This window comes from Parus major, chromosome Z (assembly GCF_001522545.3).
Source record: "Parus major isolate Abel chromosome Z, Parus_major1.1, whole genome shotgun sequence".
In the NCBI taxonomy this organism is placed as follows: domain Eukaryota; kingdom Metazoa; phylum Chordata; class Aves; order Passeriformes; family Paridae; genus Parus; species Parus major.
Genome location: NC_031799.1, coordinates 634486 through 650071, shown reverse-complemented (window position 1 = coordinate 650071; position 15586 = coordinate 634486). Strand labels below are relative to the sequence as shown.

Sequence of the window (15586 nt, the reverse complement as noted above, 5' to 3'; positions counted from 1 at the left end):
CCTGCACAGACACCCCAACAATCGCAGCCTGGGCACCCCTGGCAGCGCTGTCCAAAGGCTCCTGGAGCTCTGGCAGCCTGGGGAATGTCCCCATTCCCTGGGGAGCCTGGGCAGTGCCAACACCCTCTGGGGGAAGAACCTTGCCCTGATATCCAACCAGAACCTCCCCTGACATACCTTATTAAAGAGCCACCTTATTGAAGGATTTATTTAACCATAATCTTCCAAATAATTTATGGAGTAAACTCATAAAAATGCCATAGAGTACTTCTGTTTTCTTTCAAAGTCAACCTGGACCTTTTATCTTGCAGCATGATCTATGTGCATGGAACTCCACCAGCTTTATGAAAATATACTTTGCTTTCATCAAGCTTAGACAATTACATTTTTGTATCAGCAATCTCTCCCCTCACTGATCACTCCTTCCCTAAAAACTATTTTTGATACTTAATTTTAAATAGGGCAGGACTTAGCAAATCAATGCAGGGTGTTTCCACTAGATATGCACCCACCACTTGATAAACATCCAGTTAAACTATATTTGATACCTATAAGCCAGGCAGTTCTTCACCCAATGAACACCCACAGCACTGATTTTGTATCTCACTGGTTTCTTGATCATTATGCTGTGCAATACAAAGATAAATAGTCTGTAATAGAATTATTTATAAACAATTCTGCTCTGCCAAGTCACTCAATGTTGAGTGTAAAGTGATAATTCTATAATAAACAACTCCAAGCCTTCAATAAAATTATGAGCAGCTGACTAAAAGTCACAATCACAAAGCAATAAAATATTAAATTACATTCATTCAATAGACCTCTGATCTTCCCCCCTCCCACCTATTTTCCCCCCAAAGAAAAATTATTAAATGAGCTAGATTTTGGGGAGCTGATCCATTCTAATGCAGCAGCCAAAAAAGCACCTCATCTCCTTAGGTGTGCATCCCCAGCTCAGAAACTGAGCCCCACAAACTATCTTGCATGGAAGCCCAGAGAACAGAGTTTCCACAGAAATTTACAGGCCACTCTAGAGAAATCTCAGCATATGGGTATTAACAAACCAGTCTGAATCCTTGAAAAAATATTAATGCAGTTTGTCTTTTTTCCCCTTTGTCAATTTTCACTTGTTCTTGCTTCTATTTATTTAAGTGACTTAATTAAATTCTGTCAGCTGTTCCATGGTCTGCCCAAGACTGAAGTTTAAAATACACTAAAACCACTGAACTCAATGACTATTGGTTGACTATTACAGCAACTCACAGCACTGGGCAGGCATTGAAAATAAAACATAAAACTGTGCACATTAAACCCAGTTGGAAAAAGACCACCTTTGAGACTTCAGGTTTAACACTGATAATAGCAGCAGTTAGAATTTGTCAGTGGCACAGCATTAAGATGAAAAAAAATTGTTCACTGTCACAAAAATGTACCATTTCCAACTCTGACATTAAAGGATGGAGAAATTATTCCATGTATTGCAGTAACAAGAAAAATTTCCCAGCCCACCCATAATGATACTCTCTGGTAATGCAATGACACAGCATCCCCGAATGGTACCAACCCAGTTCCCATCAGCTTGGCAGGATGCTGAGCAGAGATCACTGAATGGTGTTTGGGGAAACAGAAAGGAAAAAGAGAAGGAAAAAGTTCATTGATCAAATACCAGCTTTGGAAGCAAAGTACAGAGTCTTATTTAAATATCCAGCAGAAAAAGAATGTTTTTACTCAGTACTGTCAAAAAAAAAACCTCCAAGTTTGTTTTTTATTTTTAAAGTGCTTAAATCTATCAATTTTTTACATGTATTGGAGAAATAAATTTTTCTTTAGGGAAAAATATTTTAAACGATACTATCTACCATTCCAAAAATAGTTTGCTCTAGTGATAAATGAAGTAAAGCTGGTTCTTGCCTGTGACAGATCCAGATTCTGCCATCTTCATTACTCTGCTTTTAATCCTATGACAAACATGGGGCCATCTATATAAGCTCTGACAGGTTAAGCTCACAGTGAAGTAATGACCAATGTCTGTCCTATCCCTGGAAGTGTTCCAGGCCAGGTTGGATGGGGCTTGGAGCAAACTGGGATAGTGGATGGTGTCCCTGGTCCCTGGAAGGAGGTGGAGTGGGATAAGCTTTAGGGTCCCTTCCAACCCATAGCATTTAATGACACTGAGCAAAGCTGATGTATAAACTGTTTTACTTGCACTAATTTATGGTGAATTTTTACACTAACTGCCTAAAGGCTCAATGGCAACAAATGCTCAGGATTATTAAGAGAAAAAGAATTCACATCTGTCAATCCTTGAAAGAATATGAATTGCCGCAAATCTACACATAGCATTAATTCATGCAAAAGCTATTTAAGGTTCAATAATAAGTATGTTTGCCTCATGTTTTTCCACACCTTCCCTTTGACCCAAGTCAAAGAAAATATATCAGAGTTGCAAATATTTAAGCTGTTTTTGAGGATGATACCTAGACACCTTTCCTGCATTGTCATGTCAGTAACCCATACCAGGACATAGGACTGGGCTCCAGGCCCTATGCCCCAGCACAGCTCACACTCCGAGGACAAAGGAACTGGAAACTGGATAATAAACTCAAGTTGGCTTTAAGCAGCACTTCAGCTTCAGGTTGCAGCAACAGAACCATTTCTAGTAAATTAGCAGCATTTCTTAAAGCTAACCTCCAAGGCTAAGATGACACATTCTTAAACGAATATAACTGCATGACACCATTGACCCTGATGGCATGGGAGAAGGATGGCTGTGAAGCTCCTTCTCCATCCACTTCAGACAATGTTCCAGAAAGGGATCATTATAATCTCATGAGATACATTTTGCTGTTTAAACAAACCTAGCATTAAGTAATAGAAGATAAGCAAAATGGGTAAACTGAATGTCAATTTGATATTGTATTTCTTGGTCTTCTTTATCTAGGAAAAAAAAAATTTCCAATTTAAATTAATCCATAATAAATTTTGTCTCTGCTGCTTTAGGACATATTTACTTAATTCAGAAGGCTCAGCAAAACTGTATTTCCTGCTTTCATGCACAGTGTCAAGCTTGCTATGAACATAAACCTGTCCATAATTTGTTCAGCATCCCAGAACTAATCATGGCTTGTTAGCTGCCTCTTTCCTAGTACATGCACTAAGGCAATCTGCCTTCAAGAGCAATTTTCCTGAGCTTTACTACAACCCAAAAGGTTTAAAACAAAACGGGAACACACACAAGCATCAAAACATCACACTATGAATACAAAATGCAAAAGGAAACAGAAAGAGTGGCAAACATATCTCACATCACAAAGCACAGTTGCTGCAATAAAAAATACATAGCGAAGTCACAACAGAATTATTAGACATTAGGAATTTCACACTGCAAACCCAGGCTCAATATTTATGATATGCTAATGCTGTGCATAATAAAATAGGTATTGCACCCACTATGCTTCCAGAATTTGCAAGAGACTGAAAGCAGCACTGGCACTAAATCCCAGTGAAAGCTGCCTGGAAAACTGGTGCTGTGGGCTCGCTCCCGGTGGGATATCAAAATCTGTGCTATTTGACATTCCCACCTCCATGCTTTAACCAGTGTTGGCTGTCCAGTAAGTGTGGGGTGTGGAGTGCCTGCGTGACACGTCACCACCAAGTTCTCAGAAACATCCATGGTACACTGAAAACCTTAGAAACAAAGAATGGTTTGAGATGGAAGGGACCTGAAGGATCATGTATTACCACATGCCTGCCATGGCAGGGACAGCTTCCAGTGTCCCAGGCTGCTGCAAGCCCTGTCCAGCCTGGCCTTGGGCTCTGGCACTGGGAAGCCATTGCCTGGGTGCTGTCCCTGCAGGCCTTGTCCCCAGTCCCTGGGCAGCTCTCCTGGAGCCCCTTTAGGCCCTGCCAGGGGCTCTCAGCTCTCCCTGGAGCCTTCTCTTGTGCAGGGGAGCAGCCCCAGCTCTCCCAGCCTGGCTCCAGAGCAGAGGGGCTCCAGCCCTGGCAGCAGCTGCGTGGCCTCCTCTGGGCTGGCTCCAGCAGCTCCACGTCCTTGTGCTGGTGTTGCCCAGGGCTGGGGCAGCTCTGCAGGTGGGGTCTCACCTCAGCACAGGGGCACAGGGGCACAATCCCCCCTCCCCTGCTGCCCACAGTGCTTTTGAACATGTTTAATCTAAACATTAATATATTTGCACATAAAATCAAGCAAAATAGTAATGAAAACTGTAATTCTTTGGTAAGTACAAAGACAGGCAGCACCATCTGTGGGTATCAGAGCATCATTAGAGACCTGCTGCTCAGGGCTAAATTTTATATTCTTTGCCAAGAATACTGGATGGGGGTGGTGATTTATACATCACCATAACTAATTATCCTCTGCCTTTAGTAATTTATAAATTCCATCCCTTCTCTAAACAGACTGATCACTGTAGTACTTAAAACAGGATGGATGCATGGATTCACAGAAAAACTTTTGGCACCTCAATTACGCTGTTGTATTTGATTCTACTTACAGACTTAGGCAAATTTCCTCAAAGTACAACTTCTCTAATCTTCCAATATCAAAATAACAGTAGAAAATGAGCCATGAAAAACTACTGCCTCTCAATTTTTACAGCAGCAATTTCTATTTCAAATCCTTTGTTCTCCTCCTATCTCTGAATAAGATAACCTGCAATGAAAATCTGAGATTTTACAATCTCCCAGATTGATGTACTGTAATATATCTAAACTGATGCATAAGCCCCATTTCAGAAAGTGATACCAGTAAAAAATTTCTCCCTCAGTTTTGGTAGAAGGAATAACTGGATGAATGTTTTTGCTCTAAAACTTCACAAGCTTTGTTACATGAAAACACAGTGTTATCAGTGCTTATTTTCATTCACAGAACACATTCACAGAAAGATGCAACAGAGAAGCACTCAGTCTTCCAAGGATCATTTTGTCAGCTTAATGTGTAGTGCTGCTGCTGTACAGAATTACCAAAATTTCATAGAAACAAGCTGGGAGAATTATACTATTTCTTTTACATTTTCAGGATATCATTCCTACATATAAAATATTACATCTTAAAAAAGCTTGTAGTGTAGACTCCACTTATTATTCATTTTTAAATAAGCCTTTGAAATCTCAGGCTTTTTGACTACTTTAATACCATATCCCTGTTCCAAATTAATCTGGAGAATGCCCCTGGGACAGCTAGATTTTCATGTCCTGTTGAGATCTTCAGAGTAATTCTCCATCATTATATACTACTATAAATTTTTTCTTTTGTACAAAAAGAGCTATTTCAGCTTGCATGCCGTATTTTCTTCCCCTGACAATCAAGCTGGTTTTACTTATGTTTACTGTGTGGTCTCTTGCTATTGTATGCTGGCTTAGCTGGGAAGCTGCATTTCCACCCTGGATGCTTTCCATGTTCTGATCAGTTTTGTCACGCAATTTTTTCCTTGTTTTCACAAAGCTTCTAGGATCTAGGTTAATATATTTAATTATCCACAGCATCAACAATGAAATAGTAAAACTTAAATTTTTACTTGGAGTAAACAGCTAAGAGAAATCCTTTGGGTATGGCAAGTAGGACTTACTTTAAATTCCGTCTTTTTATAGTTTCTGTAAAGCACCTATAATTCTCTACCACAAACAAGAATTTGGGGCTGATGGATCTTCATCATTCTTATTCTGTATAATTAAAAGTGATCAGGCATACAAAAAAAAAAAAAGAGAGATCTTTCTTAATTGTCCCAAGTAACAACCAACAGAAGAGGAAATTGACTCAACTTGTATCAGGGGTGGTTTAGACTGGATATCACGAAAAATTTCTTAACCCTGAGGGTGGTCAGGCATTGTCACAGCTGCCCAGGGCAGCAGTGGAGTCCCCAACCCTGGAGGGATTTAGAAGCTGTGTGGATGTGGCACTTGGGGACATGGATCAGTGGTGACCTGAGCAGTGCTGGGAAATGGCTGGACTCAATGGTCTTGGAGGGCTTTTCCAGCACAAACAATCCTGTGATTAACTGCCATGAAAACTCCCTGAACTTGAGGGAAAAGCTCTATAATTTCTATTCTTGAGAAGCAAATTATATAGACAACATCACACATAAAACAACGAGTGTCAAGGAAGTATTAGATACTTGCATGTAAGAGAACTTAAATCTCTGCAACAATTCCAAACAAACTATGCAACTGCAAAGGAAGTTTTGTGAATCATGGCTCATGTTCTTATGTCAAGGCTTTGGAAATGGATTAAAATACTTTAACATAAAAGCATTTAAAGCTTCCAAAGGCCAAAGAATTTGTATTCTAAATTTAAAAAGATAAAGACAAATCCAAATCATTACTGGACTCCCATTTCTAGCACACTTTTTAGAATATACATCAAGGATGCCATAAAGACACAAACCATCCCCTTAGAAATTAAAATTATACATCTGTTAACTGAAAACATGCACAGATCAGTCACAGGGCATGCAGCATGCAGTAAATGGAGAGCAGAGGTTAATAACCTGGAAGCATAGGATCTGAGAATGTGAGAACAAGTTAAAGACAAGAGTTCCTCTCCATTGTCACTGAGGGTCGAGAAGCAATGCTGCAGCGTAGAGCAGTGGGAGTGGGGGAAATACAGTTTGTCCAAGACATACACATATCTCCGCAAGTGGCGGCAGGTATAACTGAAAGACAAGGGTAGAGGGAGACAAAACAGAAAAAAGAGGTGTTTTCCTTTAAGAAAGCTAAGTCATGGTTTAACATCCCTGGCTTTTGTGCCAAGAGTGAAAGGAAGATGCCAAGAAAGCAATGGAGCAGTATGACATAAAACAGTTTCAAGAAGTAGAGGGATCTGTTTGCCACTGTGCCCACACGCTGTTTCTGTCGTTGCTGCACGAGGAATTTGCCAAGTCTCATGCATTAGACACAAGAATTTGGGCTTCTTTTGTGTGTGTGTGTGTGTGTGTGTGTCATTTCTCTCCCTCCTCCCTCCCAAAAGTTATAAATGCAGGAGACTGGCCCCTGGTTTACAAAGGTTAACTTAAAAAAACCTAAGAATTTTCACAAAATTTAACCGCCTTTCATGATAGCTGACTTAAAGGGAAAAAAATAACATAAAATTATTGCCCAGTGTGAACTGCTCCTGCAGCCTGAGATTTCAGTGATAGAGCATTCCTGTGTTTAATTATATTTGCTCAAATGTGACACTTAATCATAACAGAGTTACTCAATTAAGACCTGGCCAGCTTTTCCACGAAGAACTACAGTCACTTCTATGAAGTAACTATAGAGCAAGCAATAAAACATTTAAAATTGATATTAAGCAACCCTGAATGCACCTGAGTAAGAGATATATTGCCTTTGCCTATGCACAGGATATCCTCCCACTCATAATGAAAGGGAAAATAAATTCATTAGCGTAGTTCACCTGCAACAAACTGCATCACTGGAAAACTGAAGCACACAGAAAATACAACCTCAAACACCTTTTATTATAGGGTTCGCATAGAAAATACTTCAATGCATAATGGTGCACAGCCCAGGGTGTGCCAAGTATGATGTGATGTGATGTGATGATATAACTCAGTGATCTGACAGCTGGACTTGGTAATCCTGGAGATCTTTTCCAGCCTTAATGATTTTATGATTCTGAGTTGTCCAGAAAGTGCTCTAACCAGCCTAATATACTGGGAGATAAAAAAAACACCTCATGATGGTCCTACCAGACTCTCCTGTCCTCATTTGCAGCCAGGGGACATGGCTTTCTCCAGGACAGACATATGGAGACCCATAGAGTGCTAAACTGGGAAAGTTTCCCATGGAGATTTATGAAATCAAGTCTCTTTTGCTGACTTTGGCAAGAACCAACAACACCTGAACTCTAGGCTCCAGCATTCTCACCAAATCAAAAAACCCCATTGTTTCATGGTTTCATAGGCAGAAAATTGGCCCAGGGGTTGTACACCCAACCATGTGCATTTCACAGGTTGGTGTCTCTCTAAATCCCTACCTGACATAGTCACATGTGGCTGACACACTCTTTACTGAGACAAAATCATTTGTGCACCTCAGGCAAAAAACAGGACAATAAAGAGTGCCACCAAAAGCTAATCAGCACATTCAGTGGGACTCTAAGCCAAAGACTGTATCCAAACCAACACCGCCCTCTGCTTTGCTTTAAACAACACTCATTACTGGGTTAAATCAGTCCTACCTTTGCTCTGGAAGTTGAAGAACACAAAATCCCTTTTTGGGACTTCATTTGCAGATATGATAATTTTCAGTAGCTGAAGCAGCTTCAAGGATGCAATTTCCTAAGCTTTCATGCCTTTTCTGCTTTCCTGACCATAGCATGTTGTGAGAAAGGCAGGCTATTCTATTCACTCCGTAGGCCAGGAAAAGAGAAGATAAAGGATTTACAGGGTCCCATACTAAAGGAAACCCTCAACCCACAAGCCTGCCCTTCCAGCTTCCTTCCAGGACCCAGAGAGGCCACATATTTTTTCCAAAACCAGATTAAAGAGTGTAATTTAGAATGATGATCCTTTGAAGATTTAAATGGTTCTAAGTCCACTGTTACCATTTACTATATTTAACCAGGCTTCTTACTAGAAAACTCCTTCCAGCCATTCTATCTTGCTAGATTTATCAAGAAATTTAATGAATCTTCCATTACAGAATTCCAGGATGGTTTCGGTTGGAAGGGACATTGAAGCTCATCCCAATCCCACCCTCTGCTACGGGCAGGGACACCTTCCATTAGAGCAGGGGGTCCAAGCCCTGTCCAGCCTGGCCTTGGACACTGCAGGGATCCAGGGGCAGCCCCAGCTGCTCTGGGCACCCTGTGCCAGGGCCTGCCCACCCTCCCAGCCAGCAATTCCTTCCCAATATCCCAGCTGGGCCTGCCCTCTGGCACTGGGAAGCCATTGCCTGGGTGCTGTCCCTGCAGGCCTTGTCCCCAGTCCCTGGGCAGCTCTCCTGGAGCCCCTTTAGGCCCTGCCAGGGGCTCTCAGCTCTCCCTGGAGCCTTCTCTTGTGCAGGGGAGCAGCCCCAGCTCTCCCAGCCTGGCTCCACAAGGAAAATGACAACAACCATCTGTGAGCCCTGTCGACATTCTCCATAGATGGGAAGCACAAGACTTGATCCTGTACTCACCATCTCCATATCTGGCCTGAACTGACCAACTGGGTGAGGCCACAGCATGCGGTGGAGGAGGAGAAGTTTCCCCAAAACATTGCCCAGCGGTTCTGGAGACACAGAGTGTGACACAGTGCCAGCAGCACTCCCCTCCAAGGTCATTCCTATTTTCAAAGTTGAACTTGTCCACTGAGAAGTTTGATGTTAAACCCAAACCAAGAACAATGCAATCTTCTAACTCCATGGCTGTTCATAGCCACTTTGACCACCAGAACTTACATCATAATGAAGACTAAGCATTTCTGTTATTAAATCCTCTAATGTAAATCAGAATAAAATCAAGTCTTGAGAGCACATTTCCTTTAAGACCATGTACATTAAGAAACATTAATATCAATTTTCACTGACTACTTGTGAGTTTGAAATAAGCTTATTTGATCCACCAAAAATGAGGCTTCTAGCTAATCTACTTTTACATTTTACTGACATTTTTGCTTTCTGCATGTTGTATGGGGCACATTTCTTTTATTTCATAGCAAAAGGTGAGCTTCAACTACAATGTAGTACTCAAATTTTTGAAAAAGCACTACTGCAAAAAATAAAGACAATCTGATTAATGGTGTGTGTTTGGTATTCAGGTATCCTGTTTACCTGGAGGACAGAACTGTAGCTCACACTGTACTAAAATCCTACTTCAAAAGACCATAGTCCCCTCATAAATAAATAAAAAAAAGCCATCTGATCACATTATGAATTCTGATACAACAACATGACAGTGTCCATTTCTAAAAGCTAAAAGATAGAGTGCCTTGTTACAAAATTCTGTCAGGGAAATTAGGGTGTTAAGTTATCCCAATCAAAAAAAAGTAACTATTCATACATAACAGTAAGCTATCACTCTCTTTATGGTAATGAAAATAATAAAACTCCTCTCTTCTCACTACACAAAAATACACAGCGTCATTCAAGAGAAGTTTAAATTTATGAAAAAAATTCCACATGTTCCATTAAAACTTCAAGTTATTAATGTTCTTTGTCTTTAACAGCCATGAAAGCCACAGAACCCAAAACTTTCAGATCCAAAGCAACAGAGGTCAGCATCAATATTTTGGAGACTAAAGTGCCAGGATCCTTTCTGTCTGGTAGTTCCCCATATCTCTCATACTGGATCAGCTCAGACCTGTGATTACAGAGTATCAGCTGGACGGAAACGTAAACATGGAAACCCAATAACATCTCTAGGATAAGAGATGATGCTCAAAACTGACAGGTATCATGACAAAGCACCAAATTCAGTCTTCTGGCATTTATAAGGCTCCAAGGATTTAATTCCATAGGTATTTTTACAGGTTTCTTGTTTGTTTTTCACTTTCTCTAGTACACATCGAGGGTGGAGAATTAAAAGATAAAATTTGAACAAAACACCAAAACCACCATAAAAAATGCTCACTTGCTTACCATCAATAATGTGAATTTTGGAATAAAAATATACCAAAAGTAATTCAATACTGTAAGAGACAGCACAGAGAACCTGACATCTATGAAGAAGCCTGTAAACTACCTGCCACCCGAGAATTTTTTCTACTCGTGTTTCTGGCACCCATTAGTGACTCCTTCCCTGATCCTGGCACTGTCTAATCTTGCCCAGCAGCTGGTATAAATTGAGAGGGCAGGGAGGAAGATACAGTATTGACTTGGCAAATGAAAAAGAGAGAAAAGGGAAAAAAAAAAGAAAAGGAAAAAAAACCCAAACAAACCTCATCAGTCATCCATATCAATCTTCTAGAACAATTAAAAAAAAAAAATTGAATTTGGTCAAAGGGACAATTGGTCCTGCTTTTAACTGTCCCCAACTTCTGAGCTGTCCTCTCCTCTCCCACCCTGCAAGGGCAGCCTGTTCTCATGAAGAGGTGAATGCCTTCAACTGACTGCTGTGAGAATACTCTCAGCCATTTATCCCAATCCTCCATAATCCTGGAGCTCTGGTCCTCTGCCTGAGAACTTTTTAAATTTGTCTGAACCAGAAGTAGTTAAAATGAAGGCTAAGACCCTCCACTGTCCTCACTGCTCACTGCCTGACACCCAGGCGCATGTAGGGGAAACAAGCAATTTCTACAAATATATAAAAATTAACCCAGGATATCTACATTTATTTGTAATTAAGTACAGATTTGATGAACGCAAAGAGAAGTTTTCTTTCCTTTTTCTTATCCCAACCAGTAAAGGTATTCTGATGACAGGAGTTAAACAAGGGCATGAAAGATACACTTTAAAATCTACGGGAGTTTGATGTGGAGAGCCAGAGGGAGGGTGGAGGCTTCTATGTGAATAGAAGAGAATATTTTCAGTAGGAAGGGACCTACAACAATTTTCTAGTCCAACTGCCTGGCCAGTTCAGAGATGACTGAGTTAAAGCATGCTAAAGCACTGGCACAGGGTACCCAGAGAAACTGTGACTGCCCCTGGATGCCTGGAAATGTCCAAGGCCAGGATCAATGAGGCTTGGATCAACATGGGATAGTGGAAAATGTCCCTGCCCATGGCAGTAGGTTGAAATGATGTAAGACCAAAAGTCTCTTCCAACCCAAACCATTCTGGGATTCCATGATGGACCACCTCTCTAGAAAGGTTGTTCCAGGGTTTGACCACCCACTCAGTAAAGAAATGCTTCCTCCTATTGTCCAGTCTCAACCTCCCCTGGGCAGTTTTGAACCATTCCCACACATCCTATCACTAGATTCCAGGGAGAAGTGGTGACTCCCTTCCTCAGGAGGCTGCTGCAGGGAGCAATGAGGTTGTGCCTCAGCCTCCTCCTCTCTAAACTAGGCCAGCCCAGACTCTTCAGCTGCTCCTCACAGGACATTCATTCCAGCCTTTTCACCAGCTTTGTTGCCTTCTCTGGATGAATCCAAGGACCTTCATGTCCTTCTCAGATGGTGTGTCCAGAACTGCACAGAGTGCCTGAAATGACACTGCAACAACACTGAGCAAAGTGTGACAATCCCCCACCCTTGACCAACTGGTTTTGCTGTGATTGAGGCAAGCCAGGATGCAGTTTTCCCTCTGGGAATGCCAGGGCACAGAAGGCTGTCACAGCTTCCTGCAGTTCTAGTTATACCCCTTGTTATCTGGGAGCCCTCCAAGCACCTTGTGTGCAACCAGCAGATAATCAAACCCAACAAACAAATAAGACTTTGCTAAATATTCTTCCAAAGTTTCTCTGAAGATTTCATCATCCTAACTGGCCACTACAATTATTTTGGTTTAGCTGATCAACATCACTTCCAATATTTAACTCAAACTCCACATTAATTCAAGAAGTGTACGTAAGGCTACAGCCACAGACTAAACACCTAGCAAAAGAGTTTGAAAGTAAGAACTGCAGAAATTCATTATACGTTTACATCCAGTTTTCATCCAAAATTTAAGACTTGAACAAGACAACAGCACCGAGCAAAACATGCAAAGCCACTTACATCCTTATTTGTTTAAACTAGAAAGCTGATATTTTCCCTAGTAAAATCAAACGTTATTTTAAAATAAATATATCAAAGACAAAAATGTAAACATCACCAGGCCAACATGTTTACAACACAGAAAGGAAGCAAACTGGGCAGGGTATAGAAAAGTGGTATAAAACCAGTGTTCACTAACCCCTCTACAAATACAACCTGGGCTGAAATAGCATATACAGGATTCAAAAGAAAAATTCACAGTGTTAATGTTTAAGTAATTGCAATTCATAATCTTCCACTTGGCACATGGCAGATTTTATGAGAGCTATAAATCTTTAACGTTATTGAGAAAAAGAAAGGTCTTGAAGACATACATGCCATGTGTATTAGCTCAGAGAAACTAGATTAATCTGCAGCAATAAAAAAAGCCAATTCTACTAAGCCTGATTAAATATTTAGGTCATATTGTTTCTGCACCAGAATTTGAAAAATGCACAGCAAATAACATCTTTCCCTGAGCTTGAAGACTTAATCACTGTATTTTCAAAAGGCAGTTATGCTACAACACAACTCTACACAAAAGCCAACACGAAAATCTTTAAGAGAAAAATAAATGAAAGTATAAGCTAATTAAATGAGTACATGTTAGTCAACACACCAAACTACCTCTGTACACGTGGGCAGAACGTCACGACACGCAGTGAACGTTTTAATACTACTCATGTTTGATAACTTGTGTTCTAGGAAGTCCTATTAGTCATTACTCCTCTGTTCCCAAAGACAAACCCAACCCAAATACATTCTGTACTCAAACACAAAATATAAGATAACAACAACTTATTAAATCATCCGCTCCATAAGAATGGATTTCTATTCTGCCTGAAATATCACCAATTAATGTTATTTCATAAGGCATAAAGAGCTGAAAGGCAAATCATTTCTCTGCCTATCTCAAGGCCAGGTTGGACAGAGCTTTGAGCAAACTGGTCTAGTGGAAGGTGCCCCTACCCATGGCAGGAGGGCTGGAATGAGGTGATTTTTAGGATCCCTTCCTACTATGGGCTAGGATTCTGCAATTCTTGCAACAGAAAAACACATCATACACATCGTGCAAAGATAGAATTTTGGAGGGAATTTTAATTTCGGTTTAGTACACTGCCACTGATGACGCAGTGAACTATGATTTGATACAATGAACTATGAACTATGTACTGATGAACCACTGCAGAAATCTATGTATTTGTTTTTCAGTATCAAGAACATTTGAGAGATTGACATGCCCATGCTCATGGAAAGAAGTTCTGGGCTTCTTTGGGGCGAGCTTCTGCCACTGTGGTCTCAGCACAGTTAAACTGCTTTGAAAATTCCTCATTTTTCATAGAGTTTAAGTATTTTTTAAATTATTATTCTTAGGGTAATAATTAAGATGAAAGAGACCTTAGGAGTTGGTCTCTAGTCCAACCTTCTACTCAAAGCAGGGTTAAAACTGTATCACACCTGTGCACAGGTTTATCTGGTTGAGTCTCAGAAGCCTCTAGGGAGAGAGACTCTACAACTTCCTGGGCTTACCAATTCTGCCATGGCCATGAAAAATCTCATTCTTCCCTCAGCCTCAAACCTCCTGACCCTTCTCACTCATCTTCCTGCCATACCCTTCTGTATAAAGAGCCTGGATCCATCTCCTCAGCAGCCTTCTCATACACATGGGAATGCTGCTCACCATTTCTGTGAACCTCCTGCTGTAGCCTTGCCCCAAAGCCTTCTCTCCTCCATGCTAAACAAGCTGTGTCCTCAGCCCACCTTCCCACACCAGCTCCCAGCCACCATGTGGCCCTCCACGGAACTCCCTCCAGTCTGGCAACCCCTCTGCTATGTCTTGAGGCCCAAAACTTGGATGCAGTTTTCCAGATGTGATCCAACACAGTGGTCTTGCATGGGGACACATGCATGGCATTCTTGGATGTGTTTTACCAGGTCCTGTGGACATGAATATGGCAGTCCTCAAGTAATCCTGACTTGATCCTTTTCCACTGCTGGCACTTTGCTTCCTCCCTGATCCCCACCTAATGTCCTCTTCTAAGTAACATTCTCACAGATTTCTAAAAATACTTCATTCCTGCAGGCCTTCTTTTCAGATACAAGTATCCCTAAATTTATATCTTACTACATAAAGTGATGACAGGATTTTCAATTACATTACTGCAAAACAGCAGTTTGGCGGCGAGGGGTCACCATGGGGTTAAAGGTGCCGTAACAACACAGAAAAGGATGAAAATTATTTAAATGCTTAAGAAGCAATTATTTGTGATAATGTGTCACAGATGTAAGTTCCCATGCCCTGAAGCAACCCTCTGTCACAGTACTGGCCAAATGTACACGACAAACTTATGAGAGGAGTATTATCTTTATGCATGAAAGTATTTATAGTGAAGGAGGGCAAGGAAATGAAAGCCAAACAAGTTCTGGAGATGTCTGATAGACTGAAAACAAAATGAGAAATATATGAGATTCTTCTACAGAAAGGCCAAATTACTTCTGTACAGATGAAGTTCTATCAGAGAGAACAAAAGGATTTATATATTAAAAGCAGACAGAAATAACTGAAGACCCATAACAAAAAAGATATAAAAGAGCTTGGAGGAAGTGTCTATTCAGTTCTGATGTTTCAGACAAAGACGAAGGCTTTAATCACCAGATGCACTGGTTACTTGGAAGGCACATATCCCCAGCAGCTTAAAAGAGCTACTATGGGAATGTTGTTTTGGAAACCTCCTGTGCTTTTATCCTTTGGCTAGACACTTGTGATAATTCGCAGACTCTGCACAGGATTACAGGGATGCTACAACACCCTCATTAACACAGGCATTTGCATCTCCGTCTGCCTGAACCTGGAAAATCCTGCGTCGGGAGACAGTGTCAAGAGAGGGCCCAGCACGTGAGGGCAGCAGTGTCTCATCCCCACTGCCCCACCCACCTACCATGTATCCATCCATCCATCCATCCATCCATCC

The 15586-nt window shown here is 41.0% G+C and overlaps 1 protein-coding gene across 14 annotated transcripts in view; it reads right to left on the bottom strand.

Annotated features, from left to right (window-relative positions):
- The window catches only part of DYM (dymeclin), a 210324-nt gene that overhangs the window by 86103 nt on the left and 108635 nt on the right, over positions 1-15586 (bottom strand). For 9 of the 14 annotated variants that reach the window (XM_015653511.3, XM_015653512.3, XM_033511405.1 and 6 more), the window contains one exon: positions 6504-6668. The exons of the other annotated variants lie outside the window; for them this stretch is intronic. In XM_015653511.3, coding sequence (XP_015508997.1) covers positions 6504-6668 — 165 coding nt within the window. The remainder of the gene's footprint in view (positions 1-6503; positions 6669-15586) is intronic. 14 annotated transcript variants of the gene reach the window in all.